A 17,035-nucleotide genomic window follows, 5' to 3' on the forward strand; every position below is an offset into this window, starting at 1 on the left:
ATCAGGAGCCGGCCCATGAGACAGTTAGCTTCCTTTCCTATCCTGAAATAACCCAGGAGCAGTAAATAATCTGTTCTCCTCTAGGCACAAATGGGAAAATTCTTTTTCATGGATGTTTCAGATGGAAAAAGCTATTTATTTTGGGAATTATTTTGAAGTAACCAATACAATTCTTAAAATACACAGCTGAATGTTGTGTATGTTCCCTGTTATTCACTTACGGTTCTTTGTTTCAAGCAAATACTCTTGCCAGTAATTTATTCTTTGCGATGTCCCTGCAAAATGAGCGCAAGCCTGAAAGGGGCATGGACACACAACTCGATTCTTGGTTTTTAAAGTGGAATGACAAAGCAAGAGAAATGTTTTTGCCTTCACCCAGCTCCGGTGCACAGCAGGACTGTCCCCTCAAAAAGGTCGTCTCTGTCCTGGCAAAAACATACAGACAGAATCGTTATGGGAAAGTAAAATAATTATTTGCTCAAGTGCTTTGCAACCTGGGAAACCAGCCATCTTCTGAAACGGAGGGGAAAAAAAGTCTAGTATCTCTATAGAGCATTGAATATTTAGGAGGATTGCTCCTGCTACAGATGCAGGGCTGGCAGGAGTCGGGAGTAAACACGGGACAGAATGAAACCAAACGTGATCTGTCCTCGGCTGGGGGAGCAGGGGCTGTCCCCTGCATGCCTTTGCCGCTGACCGCCACTGCAGCCTGCGTGGCTCTTTTTTTCCAGCACTGGAGTGGAAGGACCAGGGTTTCTATTTAATGTTTGCAGCTTGAAAGAAACGATTCATTTTCTAGGTAATTCAGGAGCAAAACGTTGACTGATTGCTTTAACGAACATCCTGAAGTTGTTAGTTGCTACAAAATCGTGTTTACATCAAGATACAAAGAAATGAGACCTGAATTACCGAAATTATTCATGTACCTTCCAGATCTGTTAGGAATAGGAATAGAAATAGAAAAGTGTTTTCTTTGCTCCAGTGTTGCTTTCTTGTACTCTGTTCACAGATTAATGAGAGTAGGACTTGGTCTTCATTTTCAAAGCTTCTCTAAGTTACTAAGTCGTTAACTGCTTCTGCACCGTGCCAGAAGATTAAACCTGTTATTTGCACCACGTTAAAGCTCACGTGTGCTGCAGCCCACCCCCTTTTGCTTTAAAAGACAAGCGTGGTGAGAAGCAGCACTGCCCCACTGCAGCAGGCGGTGGGAGGGGTCGCTCCCCTTGCCAAAACCTTGGGAAAGGGACTTTTTTCTTTCTTGTTACCTATTCTGCATTGAGTTTTGTGACACAGACCACAGATCAGCTGTGCATCGGCTCGCACAGGGGTGGGCTCTGCGATGAGCAGGAGAGGGTTAAATTCGACCACTCTCTCCATTTTCTATAACGTTTAAAAATAGCCTGGGCTTTTAAATCAATCCAGACAACATGCGGTAATAAAGTCATAGCACATTTCCTTCAGTGAAGTTTTCACAGCCTCTGGCACTTAGTCCAGTCCTGCGGAGGCTGGGGCTGAAGCAGCGGGGGGTGGATGGCAGCCTCCCAGCACGCCGTGCCTGTTGAGGCAGCAGGATCCTTCCAGGCTTCCCAGTCTGATGATTTAGCTCTGGCCAGTTCTACCTCCAGTGCTGAAATGCCGACTCGAAAGCTGCAGTCTGGGCATGCGGGGTGTTTTGTCAGCGATGGGGGAATTTGTCATTTCCTCTCCTCTGGTGTCTTTAGCTGTGAAAATCAAGAAACCGATCAAGACCAAGTTCCGCATGCCGGTCTTCAACTGGGTCGCCCTCAAACCCAACCAGATCAATGGGACGGTCTTCAACGAAATAGATGACGAAAGGATCCTGGAGGTATGAGTGCTGCTTGCTGCCTTCTGCCTCCCGCTTCTGTCTGTAACACCAGCGCGTGTCGGCCTTCGCAGGGGTAGGGCACAGGCGCTGATGTGGCAAAGGGCTCACCCAGTGGTCCCAGTACCCAGCAGGTTGGTGAGAGTGCCTCGGGTGAGAAGGGGGGGTGGCAGCTGGCAGTATCGGTTGTAAAGGGTTGTCATGGTTTAACCCTGGCCGGCAACCCAGCACCACGCACCGCTCGCTCACTCCCCCTCGCCCAGAGGGATGGGGAGGGGGATCGGAAAGGAATGTCAAACTCGAGGGCTGAGATAAGAACAATTTAATAGGTAAAGCAAAAGCCGCGCACACAAGCACAGCAAAGCAAGGGATTCATTCCCCACTTCCCACGGGCAGGCAGGCGTTCGGCCATCCCAGGGCAGCAGGGCTCCATCACACGGTTACTCGGGAAGACAAACGCCACAGTGCCAGATGTCCCCCCCTTCCTTCTTCCTCCCCCAGTTTATATACTCAGCATGATGCCATATGGTATGGAATACCTCTTTGGGTAGCTTGGGTCCTCTGTCCTGGCCACGTCCCCTCCCAGTTTTCTGTGCCCCTCCATCCCTCTCGCTGGCAGGGCCCAAGGAACTGAGAAGTCCTTGACTTAGTATAAACATCACCCAGAAACAACTAAAAACATCAGCACATTATCAACACTGTTCTCTCACCAAATCCAAGCCACAGCACTGCACCAGCTACTGAGAAGAAAATGAACTCTTTCCCAGCTGAAACCAGGACAAAAGTATATACCTGTTGTGTGCCTGTCTTTAAAACACATCACCCGAGATGAGGAAGATGCATTTTTCCCAGCCTAAAATCGCTGGTCAGGTCTGCAGGAGTCAGGCGTGGGTGGGCAGCTGCGTGCCAGGGAGCGGCGCCTGGGGCAGCACGGGGCAGAGCTGGGTACGCGGGGCTCGCAGCTCCCTGTGCCCTGGAGGTGCACATGGCTGCGTAAAGCACGAGTGCTAACACGAGTATTTTCCTGAGCTTTTGAGCATGCGTGGGGCTGCGGGGGGTGGAGGCCAGCTTTCCCGATCCCGAGCTCGGGAGCGCCTGGTTGTTGCATCCTGCAGCCCCCGATCAGAGTACTGTGATGTGGCCCTGGCCGCTGCAAGGCTCGTACTGCAGTTCTGGCACAGTCCTAGGCAGCAGAGGTTTTAGTCTTCACTGCGGGAGGGATAAATCATTTTCTTTCCTTTTTAGGATTTAAATGTGGATGAGTTTGAAGAAATATTCAAAACAAAAGCCCAAGGTCCAGCTATTGATCTTACTTCGAGCAAGCAAAAGATAACTCAGAAAGGGTCAAACAAAGTCACATTACTGGATGCCAACAGGGCCAAAAATCTTGCCATTACTTTAAGAAAAGCTGGAAAGACGGCAGATGAAATATGCAAAGCTATTCACGTGTAAGTAAAACACTTGTCAGCAAAGAAATCATGTTCAGGATTTACTGTGTTTTTTGGTAAGTGGAATGGTTTTTTGAATTGGCAGTTGATACAAATGTTTTTGCATCTGGAAAAAATCCAGGAGTAAGGATGGAACCATTTTGAATTCCCAGAAATCAAATTCCCTTGAACTAAAATAAAAACCTTTAGGTTTATGTCACTGGATCACTGTTTAGGCTTAACAATTAAACGCTTCTTTTATTAAAGAAGTCAATTCCTGTATACCCTCAGCATGCCGTCACACGGTGCACCTCTCGTTCTATCTGCGCAGTACTTTCTGGTGCACAGCTCCCTCCGAAGCCAGGAAGATGCGACTATTTGAGTTTGCTCTGTAAAGCACGAGTTTGTCTAAGAGCACTGGAAGGGTTTTGCATAGAATGAGGTTTGTGGGGTGGCCCCAGGCGGTACCGAACCCCGGTGCGATGCAGGAGTGCCCGAGGTGCCTGGCAGACCCTCCCCACGGGAGTGCAGCGAGCGGCTCGACGCGCCATCCCGCGCAGGTACGGACCCTCGCCGGCAGCTCCCGGGGACGGAGCACAGGTGTACCTGCTCCTTGGGGCTCATCCGAACCCATCCCAAAGCACTTGGTGGTACTTGGCGGCCGTGGCAAACATCTCTGTTAAGGAAAATCTCCAAAATCTGGATGCACAAGCCTGATTTGGGTGGGGAGGGGGACCCAGACCCGCTGCAGATGGAGGCAGCTTCAGAAGTTGCGGTTTACGGGGCTCCGGCTCAAATTAAATAAAACTGGCATTTGGTCCTCCCCGCCTATCTTCGCTGATAAAAATGTGTGACCATGGAGGGCTTGGGGGGAATGACCACGTCTCTGGAAACAGAAACAGGGTGCCCAGCAGCACCGTTGCCATCAGCCGAGCAGCCTTGCTCGCAGCCTCACGTGCAGGGGCTTCGTGTGCAGGACCATGCCCCCCACCCCAGCCAGGGCAACAAGAGCTGGAGTAGCCACGGCTGCTTCATAGCTTCTCATTGCTTCCCTGGCTCGGGCTCACCTGTAGCCAAGCAGCGCAGGAGGCAGAGCTGCCTTTGGCAGCTTTCTCACATCATTTACATTTCCGTCATTTTGCATAGGGCTCTGTCGTAACACCGCTTGTGGTTCGCTATCGCGCAGGTTTGACCTGAAAACGTTGCCAGTGGATTTTGTGGAATGCCTCATGCGGTTCCTGCCCACTGAGAATGAAGTGAAAGTGCTGCGGCTCTACGAGCGGGAAAGGAAACCCATCGAGAACCTGTCGGACGAAGACCGGTTCATGATGCAGTTCAGCAAGATCGAGAGGCTAATGCAGAAGATGACCATCATGGCCTTCATAGGCAACTTTGCAGAAAGCATCCAGATGCTGACCCCGGTGAGCGAGGGGCTAGCCCCGGAGACAGCAGTGCGATCTGTGGCTGTGCAGGATCAGGGCCAGCATTCCGGGGGGTCCAGCCTCCCCCCAAGAGCTGCAGGGCACGGGCCAGCTTGCAGGGAGCCCTGCAGCCACACGCTGGTGTGGGGCTGTCGGTGGAAAGATGATAGAGGTTTTAATTTTTCTAAGATGGGAGAGAGTGTTTGAAAGTCAGCAGGTGGTTTTGCCTTCTCACAGGGACAGAATGAGAAACACACAAATTAAAAAGTGGTTTTCTGGCTATATTTTCATATATCAGTGACTGATACCCCAGGTGCTGTTTGTATTGCACCTTGTAGCCTGGACTGCTAGGGAGTGTTAGCAGTGCTGGTCCCTGGGCTCTTTGAAGTGTGTCCCGTCCAGCCTGATGCATCTTCCACAGTCACAAGGATTGAAATGTAAATACGCTTTTACCCAGCCACATCTGAGTGTGGTAAATCCACGGCGCAGATGAACTGTGTGCAATCCTGATGTGTCAGGGCAGGATAACATTTACGCCAGGGCTCATGGTGTGGATGAAAAACAAGAGTTTTTTTTCAGAATGTGAGTGTGTAGAGCTTAATTTTATTCTTGCGTTTGGGAGTGCATTAACTAAAGCTCTTCCTGTGTTTACCTGCAGCAACTTCACGCAATAATAGCTGCATCTGTCTCAATAAAGTCATCCCAAAAACTTAAGAAGATACTGGAGGTAGGTCTGATTTTAGAGAAGTTCGGTATCTCCATCACTCACCGGTGTCCCCCCTTACACACGCCGGAGCTGTACGCCAATGCTGCCCTACTGGCTCTCGTTCCAGAGCTTCCTAAAGTGCCTTGCGTTTGTCCTGAAAATCTGTGCTCTACTCTGTTTCATCCTGGCAGATAATCTTGGCTCTTGGAAACTACATGAACAGCAGTAAACGAGGAGCTGTGTATGGATTTAAGCTACAGAGCTTAGACCTGGTAAGTAAACTGGAGCTGCCTCATGGGGAGCGGTGGGAACGCGGTTCATGGCCGCGGCGAGGGGCTGCTGGGGCACTCGGTCGGTGCTTTCCAGCCGGTGAAGACGGAGCAGCAGCAGTGAAGGCGCTCACTGCCAGGCAGGATGAGTTTGCTTTGCTTATCTTTTTTTGGGGGAGCTGCTTAGGAGAAGGCACGTGTCTTCAGAAGCTCTGGAGTCCACAGCTCCACACCCACCTGCTAAACAATTAAACAAGCTTTTACAGCCACCCCTCTCAGCTGGAGAAGCACCAGTCGAGTCGCTTTGCTTAGAGCCTGCTGCCCCTCCACCCAAGCAGCCTCTTTGCCTTTTCTCCCCAGCTCCTAGAAACAAAGTCAACAGACCGAAAGCAGACTCTGCTGCACTATATTTCTAACGTGGTCAAGGAGAAGTACCAGCACGTGTCCCTCTTCTACAACGAGCTTCATTACGTGGAGAAGGCTGCTGCAGGTACTGTGACCCTCCTGTGCCTGGTGAGCGGTGGTGGCACGCATGCCATGCGAAGGACTTCACGGCACACCATGCAGGGGCTGTGGGGGCTCTTCTCGGTGGGGAAATCGTTCAGACTGTGGCTCCGGACACTTGCACAGTGGGAGTGATGCAGCGTTTCTGTTTTATTTCGTAGTGTCTCTTGAAAACGTCCTCTTGGACGTGAAGGAGCTGCAGAGGGGCCTGGACCTGACGAAGCGCGAGTACACCATGCATGACCACAACACGATGCTGAAGGAGTTCATTCAGAACAATGAAGGGAAGCTGAAGAAACTGCAGGACGATGCCAAAATAGCCCAGGTATATTTTTATTCTCAGGGTTTGGCGAGAAGGCGAGTGACACGGTGAGCAGCGTGTCACTGCAAAGGATGTGCACACAGCAAGGAGGAGAGGGGCAGCAGCGCTGTGTGTCTGTTCCCAAGTTCAAGTGCTGATGCAGATGTGCTGCTCTGAGCCAAGGGTGTCATGTGCAGGCAAAAGCTAGACCCTTTACAGTGAATGCTGCAGTGTGGGATGGTGAGCTTCTCTTGAAGTACGTGCAGCGCAGTCAGTCTGTGCCTTTTGCAGGATGCCTTTGATGATGCTGTGAAGTACTTCGGGGAGAATCCCAAGACGACACCCCCTTCGGTCTTTTTCCCAGTGTTTGTCCGGTTTGTGAAGGCCTACAAGGTAACCAGGAGCATCCTCCTCTTCTGTTCTGTCCTTCTGAGCCCAGTCTGGTACCTCTGTGGCTCCAGGCTCCCAAAACTCTGGCTTGTGGCTCCCTGTAGCTCTGGGGCAGCGTGAGCCACCCCAACAGCATAGCACTGAGCCACCCCGACAGCATAGCACCAGCAGTGGGGGCAGCACAGGCAGCTGTTCCGGGGTTATTGTCAGGGCTGAACAGCAGCACAGCTGTTTAAGGCGCTGGAGGGATCCTCAGAAATCATCTGGGTGGCTGAGCTTACACCTTTAACCCTGAATATGTGTCTCCTGGGACTGGGAGAGGATGGTGTGTGTGACCTAGGAGGGTCTTTCCCAGCCCAGTTTTTGCAGACTGCGTTGCAGCACCTCCGCTTGCTTCCTCGGAGAGCCCCGCGGTAGCGGGTGATGGGGTTACTCATTTGTAATGTTTGGGTTCCCTATAGCAGTTGGAAGCTGTAACCTGTGTTTTTTGTGATATAATAGCAAGCAGAAGAAGAGAATGAGTTAAGAAAAAAGCAGGAACAGGCCTTAATGGAAAAACTTATGGAACAAGAAGCATTGATGGAGCAACAGGACCAAAAGGTATGAAACAGATGTGTCTTACAGGCAGGAGCCATCGTGTTCATGTGTTTTTCCTGATAGTTCAGAAACCTCAGCTCTGTATAAGCAATTTAGTTGCCCAATTTGTAGTTGCCTAGAAATAGTCTCTGGAAGCTTTCTCCTTAGGTGGAGAGAACAGAAATAAGCTGAAAGGGTTATGGTGTATGGTTCTGCTACTTTTGAAGTCTGCGAAATTAAGAAAAACTGAATATACAGAAAGTCACCTCATCCATGTTGCCATTGGCTAAACTCTCCTCGGAAGGAAAGCCCATTCTCCTTGTTCCCCTAATGCTTTTCAGAGGTAGGAGCTTGGGGCTCCGGTTCCAAGTGCTGAAAAGGCTTGGAAGTGGGTTACATGTGTTAGAAAGAAAAGCAGCTCGGCAGCCGGCTTAGCTTGTGACTGTGCATGTCCTCCCCATGGGACGGGAGCTTATCGCGCACGTGTATCTTCCTCGTCTTACAAAAGTGGGCAGAGAACTGGCAGTCACTGTTTGCTGGTTGCTGCCAGTGGGATCAGCCGACGTTTCACAATCGGGAAGAAACAGGATAGCTGGGGGTCAGTCCTGACAAACCCTCTCCTCTTTGCTTTCAGTCTCCGTCACATAAAACAAAGAGACAGCAGCAAGAGCTGATTGCAGAGCTCAGACGGCGGCAAGTCAAGGATAACAGGCATGTGTACGAAGGGAAGGATGGTGCTATTGAAGATATTATAACAGGTAAACACCTTTTGTTCTGTAATCTTGGAGGCCCTTTCACAAGGGATAGGAATGTGTACCTGCCTAGTAGCTATTGTAAGTGTTTCATGTACTTCTTAAACAAGTGTAACTCGAGCACAGCTTAGGACATCGTTTATATGATATGAAACAAGTATAGAGACTTTTGCTAATGGTACATAACAAACAGACCCCAGCGACCTACCTTTACGTGTCCGCTGCCAACGCTGTGCGCAGACCTTGGACACGTGCTCGGTTTCTTTGCTCTTCTCTGTCGGCATGTGCGGATGGAGTCATTCGCTGAGCATTAGAGTAGCCAGTCCAGCGCCTGATTGCAGCGGATGCTCCGGTGGGGATATGCATGCTGTGCAGATCTTTCCCAGAAACCTTTTTTCCCCATAAATGGAATGAATGATGGATGCTTAACATTATTAAGAGCCTACATTTTCATTAAAATGTACTAACAGTAATTGCACCACATTATTGCACAGTTACAGCAAATCATTTAGTCAAACCTGAATGATTTATGACCTTAAACTGCTTCTGGTTTTACTACTGCTCAGATTGGTAGGCACAGTCTGCGCTGACCCCAGCTTAGGCCTTTGGGGACAGGGCAGAACCCGCTGTCGTAGTCACACACAGCCAGGAGTTTGGTGCAGATATTTGCTGCTAAAAAGAGCCGCCTTCCAAACTGCATTTTGCTCAGGAGTCAAATAATTTTTAATCTCTACAGCTGCTCTGATTGCAGTACTTCAATTTTACTGCATGTTCTTCACCTGCGGTGTGGAAGGAACACCATTGTAGCGCTTTGATGGCTCTACAGTCATTTGTTTCCATTACACAGAAGCTCAGAAAAGGTCTTTGGGCACGATTTCCTTGGCTCCTGCTCCTGGAAGTTTTTCACATGAGTTTTTCCTGCAGGAGGGCAGAAGAGTTGTTCTACCCCTCACTAAGTGAAGCCCAACTAGATGACAGGGCTGAAACGCTTGAAGCTTTCACAGCTTTTTTTAACCTTGATTAATATCTTCCCAAGATAATGTTCTTTAAAGGGCAGAGTTGCTATAATATCTAATCTGTTACTGCTTCTACTACAACTCCTTCAGACTCCTGGAAGCTTGTTTAATTGGTAAAGTGGTTCTCCTGATCTGTGGGAGAAACAGATGGTGTGGCAGAAGACCATCCACATGCAAAAGACAGTCCAGTGGAGGGAGTGCCAGGCTCAAACATTTCCTGTGGTCTTGTGCCTAGTATTCCCCCTTACGGGGATGCCTCTGTGGGCCTCAAACCACGTCATAATGAAGGTCAAGGCACAGAAAGGCAGGTGGGACTAAGGTTGCTTGAATCTGGCCCGTGGGATCTCTGTCAGTGGTATGGAAATGATCAAAAGTGTCATTTCTAATTGGATAGTGCCTCATCAGGTGCCCAGGGAAGCTCTGCTGATCTGGAGCAGAGCCCTGTCTAACAGCACACCCTTTTCTGGAGCACGTTTAGCAATAGTCTCCCAAACCCGCTGCAAATGATGTAATATAATAATACTTACTCAAAGACTTAAAACTGCCTTGTTCCCGACGCCTACCCAGGTGCAGGGCTGTTAGACAGCTGGTCAGAACGTGCGAAACCGTCCCTGGGTGTCCGTAACCGAGCACTAACACTGTACTAATGCGATAGCTCCGCTTCTCACGGCTCTGTTTGTCTGTTTGGCTGTTATTCCCATGCAGTGCTGAAGACTGTGCCCTTTACCGCTCGAACCGCCAAGCGGGGCTCTCGGTTTTTCTGCGAACCTGTTCTCACTGAGGAATTCCATTACTAAAACTATTCCTCTTTCACATCTGATGCTCTTAGAAAAAAGAAAGGTTGCTGTAGATTTTTGACACTTCTCCATTTGTACGGATCTCAGCCAGGATCATGTGAATGTTGAGTGTATAGTAATGTCCAGCGTCCACCTGAAGTTGTTGTATTTATGTCACCTCTGTTGCATGTTCTTGTGTTTCAGTAACTTTTTATTCCATCCCATCAACTTTGCGCTTGATGTTTTTGGCCATCCTTGCGTTTCAAAGGCATCTCTCACCTTCATGACAAATGCCATAGAACAGCAAGTGGTGGAAGTCACAGTAGATTCGGTGCAGATTTCCTACAGTTCACACGACTGAGGAGATCAAATGCAGTCAAAAAGTGACGGTTCACTTGGCTTTTCTATGTCACCTCTTCTGGCCTACGGATCTTCTCTGTACGCCAGTCATCTGCCTGTGTGAAATGCATGTCAGCTGTATGCCAAAGCAAAATTACGGGCTCGGGCTGCATGAGCTAAGTGGGACTTTCTTGGGGTTTGCTCTCTGCCTTGGAAGGGTCGTCTGTAATAACGTATGTCCTCTGCGAGGAGTGTTGCGCTTTAGCCGTTTTAACCAGCACCTGCATGCTTGCATGTGAGATACAGGATTAAGATGAACAGCCTAAAAATCTTTGCTCATTTGGTCACATCCATATTTAACTTCTTTCAGTTCCATGCCAACTTTATCTAAGTAAAATCAGAAATGTTTACGGAGTGCTAACCAGCTCCAGTTTGCTTGGACTTTGTGCAGCGCTGGGGCTGGGCTCGGTGGCGGCAGCGGCGCAGGAACCAGGCGGGGAGGGGAGAAGGGGCAGCGCTGGGGGAACGCTTCGCTGCGTGCCAGAACCGCAGAAATTGCGACAATGAGAAGCTTGACATGGAACTGAGCAATTTACATCGTGTGGTGTAAAGTCTGAGAAGGGCGTCTTTAACCCAGCATGTCTGTTAACACTGTTGTCTTGGCTTAAGGACTCAGAGGCTTAAGAAGACAACAGTGTTTCACTTTTGCGATATGTATTTTTATATATGCTTCTAATAAAATTGCAAACTATAATCAGCTCAACGGTTATTTGCTCTTTCGAGTTAATTGCTGTTATTATCTTCCTGGAGCCAATCTTCAAAGCAGCTTGGAATTTGGTTAGCGAGAGGCGAGGGTGGCCCTGCTGTCCTTTCCTCTCCGTGCCTAACCCCCTCTCGTAGCCTTGGCCTCCCCCCTCTTGCTGTTGGCTAACGTGCCTGGGAGTTTTGAACGCTGAGTTGACTTGCTCTTCATTTTCCATCCCATTTTTTTACTTAACCATCATTTTGTGTTTTGTTTTGTTTTGTTTTGTTTTTTTTTTCTGTTTAGCCCTAAAGAAGAATAATATCACTAAATTTCCAAATGTTCACTCGAGGGTAAGGATTTCTTCTAGCACACCGGTGGTGGAGGATACACAGAGCTGGCAAGCATCACTTTTTACTTAGCTTCCTCCTCTCTCTGTATGGCAGGCAGCCTCTTGGTAGTTGTGGCTAAGTGTAATACTGGTGAGAGCCTAAAGGCCAGTGGAGACTGGGGCCATTTATTTTCACCCTCTGTGGCGTAGCGGATCCACAGGCTGTTGGCTGGTGACCGTCTTCACACTCTCTCTGTTTTGGCCCTTCCTCTTCCAAGTTTAGCCCGAGACAGGCAGCCTCGTCCCCCAGTTTTCGGCCCCGTAGTCCCCTGGAGGTCCTGCTGCCCCATCTCAGCCCTGCCACGGCCACTGAGCAGGGCCTGAGAGATGGACACCCGGCAGCTCCCCGTGCCCAGGTGGGCGAGGGCAGCCCCCAGCATGGGCACCGTCTGCTGGGTATGCCGAGAGCTGGGAAGCTGGGGAGCTGTACTTAAACCAGGGCATAAGTCATCCGGGAAATGCGAGGGAGGGTTTGCCCGATCCAGTGCAAATTTGTTGTCCAGGTGAGAAGTATTTTAACTGGAATTAGCCGTCTAGTGTTCCAGTTGTGCCTGTTCTATCGTAGCCACACATGGAACAGCACATGTAACACATGGAACAGCCTTCCATCAACATGTCCATCTCCAGCTTTCTCCATGCTTCCACCCGTCGCACGCTCAGTGTTCCCTCCTCCTCCCTCCCGAGCTCTTGCCTCCCCAGCAGCAGCAGCAGGGCGGGTTGGGCCAGGCTTTGCTGCTGGCGAGGAGGAGGACGGAGGGTTTTGGCCTCTCTGCTGCCTTTGGCTAACGAAGCATCTCTGCAGCCGGGCGAGATGGCGGCAGTGGGGCAGGACGGCCGCAGCGTGCCAGCTGCTTTTTCCCAGGGCACCCTCTTTTAGCTCAGAGGGTGTACAGGGGTCCTAGGGCCGTCCTTGCGTTGCTGAACACTTGCACCATCGTCCCCTGGGTCACACACCTCTGGTGAGCTTCATCCCGCTTCAAAAAATCTTCGGCCCCCGCTAGTGTTTGAGAGGCTGCGTGAGGGAGCAAGGCATACGTCAGGCAAACTGATTTCAGCTGACGTTGCCTTCCTGGCTGACACCCCCGCACACGAGCAGCCCGTGGGCGGGGAGCCGCTCAGACTAACTTGACGGCATAACTCCATTTAGTTTCACCAGCATTTCAGCGCATTTCACCAGTATTACCTGCTGCTTGGGTGCGTAGTAGAAGGGCACGTCAGTATTTGCTCACTTCTGCTCTCGTTGGGGTGAAATCCCTTCTCCTGTTCCTACACAAGCTGCTTTGATTGGCTTCCAGCAGGACTTCTTCCTTGTCTAGACCGCGTGTGTGCGCGTGTGTGTGCGTGGGTGGGCGCGGGCGAGCCCTGCGTGATGACGAACGCCGCTTTCCTCTCCGCAGATCTTAGAAACCAGCCGTACCGACGGGCCGACGCGGTGAGGAGAAGCGTCAGGCGGCGCTTTGATGATCAGAACTTGCGCTCTGCAAACGGTGCTGAAATAACCATGTGAGCTGGAGACCTGCAGGTGTCAAGGAAAGGGGGTGCTCGAGTGATACGGTGTCCGTGTGAACTCTGTGTTCTGCCACTCATTTACAGCCTTGGGGACAGTCAAATTTACCTTCTAAAGGGCTCCGAGACCTAGAAAACACATAGGAATGTCAGCGATGGGCTCTCCACTCAACCGTAGCTAACAAGTGCCTATAATTGAAGTACCTGCTCAAATTAATCAAAGCAATAGGACTTGATTTGATTGGGTATCTTTTTACACCAATACATTATTCAGTATTTTTAACCAAAATGTAAAATACGTGTTGTTTTGGGTGTTTAGTTTGGTTTGATGCTATAAAAGGTTAGTGACTGGTCTCCTGTGGACCTGACCCGCATCCTGACTGGTTGTAAACAGGTAATACTTGGACGTGCTCTGCTTTTAAATGCATTCCTGTGCTGTCCGCCAAGGGGTTAACCTTGGCTTCAGCTGCACTTAGTGGCTTTTTGGGTTGGGGTTGTTTGGGGGTTTTTTGGTTTCTTTTTAAAGATTAAAAAGGAATACATTTAAGGGCTTTCTATATGTAATGTGGAAATAATTCCAAGAAGAGACCCGTACCTTTTCCCACCACACAGACTCCACACCACTGTAGCTGGGATGTGGCACCGTGTCCATCGGTGATCACAAGACGCGTAGCGAACGACCACGCGTCTTCCCCGTGAGGTCGTGCCGAGCGCGGGGTGCCGGGGGGCAAACGCCAGCGCACAAAAGGAGGAGGGTGGCCAAGGCACGTACTATGTTCTTCAGCTAGAGGCAGCTTTTGAATAACAGTGTATTTATTAATTCGCACTAAGGTATTAACATCTCAGTAATCAGTATTAGGATTCCGAGGACCGTTGCAGTTCAGTTACTCGCGCGGAGTCATCCTGTGCCCTGCTCCGTAGGATTAATACCCCGCTCCGGCTCTGAGTTCCTTGGACAATCCAGCTCAGGTTCCCTGCTAAGGATTGTTCGGTTAGCCAAGGGAAGCCCGGCCTGAAAAATCCTGGTAGGTTACAGGTTGTGTCGCATTTGTAAAGCATAAAAAGGGACGCCAGACCCCCTTTAGCAGCATCGTGCCCCCCCCCCGCCCCCCCGCTGGTTTGCACCAGATCCCAGAGCAGCAAGGCGAAGCCGAGTCCGTGGCGGCAGGGTACACGATCTTCTCAGAAGTGAAGAACTGGATGGACGAGAACTTTGTACTTCCCAAGCTACGTTTTGCTTCCAACTTACCTTTCCTGGTCTCACTGCATCCATATGTTAATTGTAAAATTTATTGTATAGTATTTAACCACTGAATTTCTTTTTCTTTTATGTTGTGCTTATGTGAACCACTGGTGAAGGTCCCATTTTTTTTTTTTTTCCTGGATAATGTGTAGTTATATGATAATCTGTTTTTAAATGTACAGATATTTTGCTACAAAATTGGTGCAGTTTTTTATGGTTTTTACACTTCTCTCTTATTCCCACTTTAGCCTCTGGGTAATATTGTAAATATTGTTTAAAAAAAAAAAAAAAGCATCAGCCTGTGCTATACAATCTGAATGTTATTTTAACTTATAGTTTTTGTTTTTATATTTAACTAAATGGACAGTTTGGGGCTCAAAGTTACCACATTGACCTCTGCTTACCTATTTACAGGAAGTTTAAAAACTGCCACCTCCTTGCATTTACAGCACCGTGTACCTGACATGCTAAAGAGAACATGCCAAACCACCTCGTTCTTCACTGGAAGTGACAGAAGGGCGTAGTAATCTGTGTAAGAAAATTTGACAATTAATTTAATCAATCATTAGGCAAATGGTTAAAAGCACTAGCTCTCATGTTCTTAAGCTCCAAGGTATTTTTTTAATTGAAGACAAAAAGTAGCATACAACTAGAATATAACACTGGCATGTTCTCTTTAATATTTTTCTAGTAATAGACCTGCTTCTTAGCAATATTAGAAGTGTTTTATAAAAGCAGTTCATGTTACTTCCCTGATCTGTTCCTGGCATAAGATCAAATAAACTATTTACACTACTACACAGTAATCCATATGGGGCTTTTTTTTGTCACTTTTACATTTTTTCCACAAATGGTGATATTTGACAGGTGAGCACCGGGGGCTGGCGGCAGAGCACGAGCCCGGGTGCTGGGGTGGTTTTGGGGTGGTTTTTACCACCACTCGTGCTTTGCTTTTGTCCACGGATCGCTCAGTGACTGTAAATGCACCCTGGGGCTTCCCCCCAGCCCTTTTTTCTATCCTTTGGTGCGTGTCCCCCGCAAAGTGTAATTCTTTGGGGCTGTTGGGGTTGGGGAAGGGAACCTCCGCAGCGCTTCCACCCCCGCCGCAGCCCTCACCCCCCAGCCCAGGCCGCCTTTACAGGGGTCCTGGCATTGACTGCCCGACCTCCGCTGCCAGCCACAAATAATTCCCCAGGTAGTTCGCAGCTTTGGTTTCCCTGAGCTGCAGCAGAGCCGAGAGCAGCGGCTGCAGCAGGAGCTGCTGGGCCAGAGCGTGGCTGCAGCAGATGCCACCCCCTTTGTGGAAAAGGCAGGGCGATCGGCCGTTCCTTGTACACACACCAAAAAAACCCCAAACAGCACAAATATTTAAGTCCTAAACTTAAAGAGAACCACTTCCTACATTCACCAAAATTCAGATTTAATTTTTGAAAGGGTTTAACAGTTGCTGGTGCTCGGGATGGGAGCGGGCACAGAGCTGGGACTGGGACTAAACTCCCACACGGGCTGGGGGGCTGTGTGAAGGCTGTGCAAAGCAAATGTAAGTCAGATTTAAACGCTGCCGTAGACACCATTAAAACTGATAAATAATCGATCTTGCTCAAAATCTGTTCCATTTCACGGTGGAAACAGAGTTTGAGCTCAGGGCGCTGCAGTGCTGGCCAGGCACGAGGCACGGAGGCTCGCTGCTGCCCTGTGCGAGTATGGCACAGCCCTCCCACCAGCGTGCCACCGTGCCAGCAGGGGGGAGAAAAACAGGCAAGGCTATGAAACAGGAGGAAAAAAACCAAACCCCAAACCTTAAACTCATTTCCCTTAAAAAGCGACATTGTGCCTTGCGAGGACTGTTCTGCAAGCAGCTGCATTTTGAGATGCATTTCTTTTGTAAGATCTAATTAAGAAATACAAAAAAAAAAATCCATTAGAATAATTTACATTTACAGGTTTTTTATTTTTAATGGAAAAATAAAGGCAAACCTTTTAAAAGTAATATTTACTTAGAAACACTCTTTCATTACGCAAATGCAAGGCAATAACAAAATATCATACATAAGTTCTAACGTGTCTGCAAACCGCTGTGAGCTGTCAAACTAAAGCAGTCGAGCGTGCGCTACCTTCCCGCATCCCAGTGCTACATCAGTGTCAAACCCACCTAAGACATGATTTCAGTTTCCCTCATGGTCTCTAAACCCTTTGTTAGTCCATTTTCCACTTGGGCATCACTACCCACTATACTATCTACGCTTTTTAAAATGGAAATCCTGGAAAGTGAATTTACAAAGTTAACAAAAATCCCATTTAAAGTCTCCGCTGATTGTACATTGTTGGCACATCAACTACCGGCCGTCCTGCCATGCTCAGCAAAGCCACTTGCTACTGGGGAGAAACCTGGAACAAAGCTGCTTCTGCTGGCAACGTCCCAGATTATGTTAAACACACTACTAGATACAAGGAACTACCACAAGTCCTGCCTGACCAAACTCAGGGAGGTGCAGGGCCCCTGGAGCCCTAAGGAAAGCAAGTGGGTGAGGAGTCCCCTGACGCCACAGGGACACCACCAGAAGTGAGATGCTCTGTACGGAATGTCCTGCAAAGGCCATCTCAGTAGAACAGGCTATGGGTTTTTGTATTTCAAACTAACTTCCATCTCAAAAGAGCATTCTTAAAAAGTCTGAATCATGTAACCACCCTTAGCAAGAAAATTGGACCTTTTGGGTATTTGTGCACTCGTAACAGCTGTCATGTATTAGGAAGAAAAAAAACACCAACAAAACCCACCAAAAAGGAAGCTGAACTCTTAACTAGTCTTCAAATAGTTCTTCTGAGCACATAT

General features: G+C 49.0%; 1 protein-coding gene across 13 annotated transcripts in view; it reads left to right on the top strand.

Moving 5' to 3' along the window:
* The window catches only part of FMNL2 (formin like 2), a 152,849-nt gene extending 137,849 nt beyond the window's left edge, over positions 1 to 15,000 (top strand). For 3 of the 13 annotated variants that reach the window (XM_055811388.1, XM_055811392.1, XM_055811397.1), the window contains 12 exons: positions 1,722 to 1,846; positions 3,089 to 3,291; positions 4,457 to 4,691; positions 5,350 to 5,418; positions 5,589 to 5,669; positions 6,027 to 6,156; positions 6,332 to 6,495; positions 6,763 to 6,864; positions 7,363 to 7,461; positions 8,072 to 8,195; positions 11,369 to 11,462; positions 12,851 to 15,000. In XM_055811388.1, the coding sequence (XP_055667363.1) occupies positions 1,722 to 1,846; positions 3,089 to 3,291; positions 4,457 to 4,691; positions 5,350 to 5,418; positions 5,589 to 5,669; positions 6,027 to 6,156; positions 6,332 to 6,495; positions 6,763 to 6,864; positions 7,363 to 7,461; positions 8,072 to 8,195; positions 11,369 to 11,462; position 12,851 (1,427 nt within the window). In that variant the 3' untranslated portion in view covers positions 12,852 to 15,000. The other 10 variants (XM_055811391.1, XM_055811394.1, XM_055811399.1 and 7 more) reach the window with 4 other exon arrangements.
* Positions 15,001 to 17,035: the final 2,035 nt, after the last annotated feature.

Source organism: Falco peregrinus, chromosome 8 (genome assembly GCF_023634155.1).
Source record: "Falco peregrinus isolate bFalPer1 chromosome 8, bFalPer1.pri, whole genome shotgun sequence".
Taxonomy (NCBI): domain Eukaryota; kingdom Metazoa; phylum Chordata; class Aves; order Falconiformes; family Falconidae; genus Falco; species Falco peregrinus.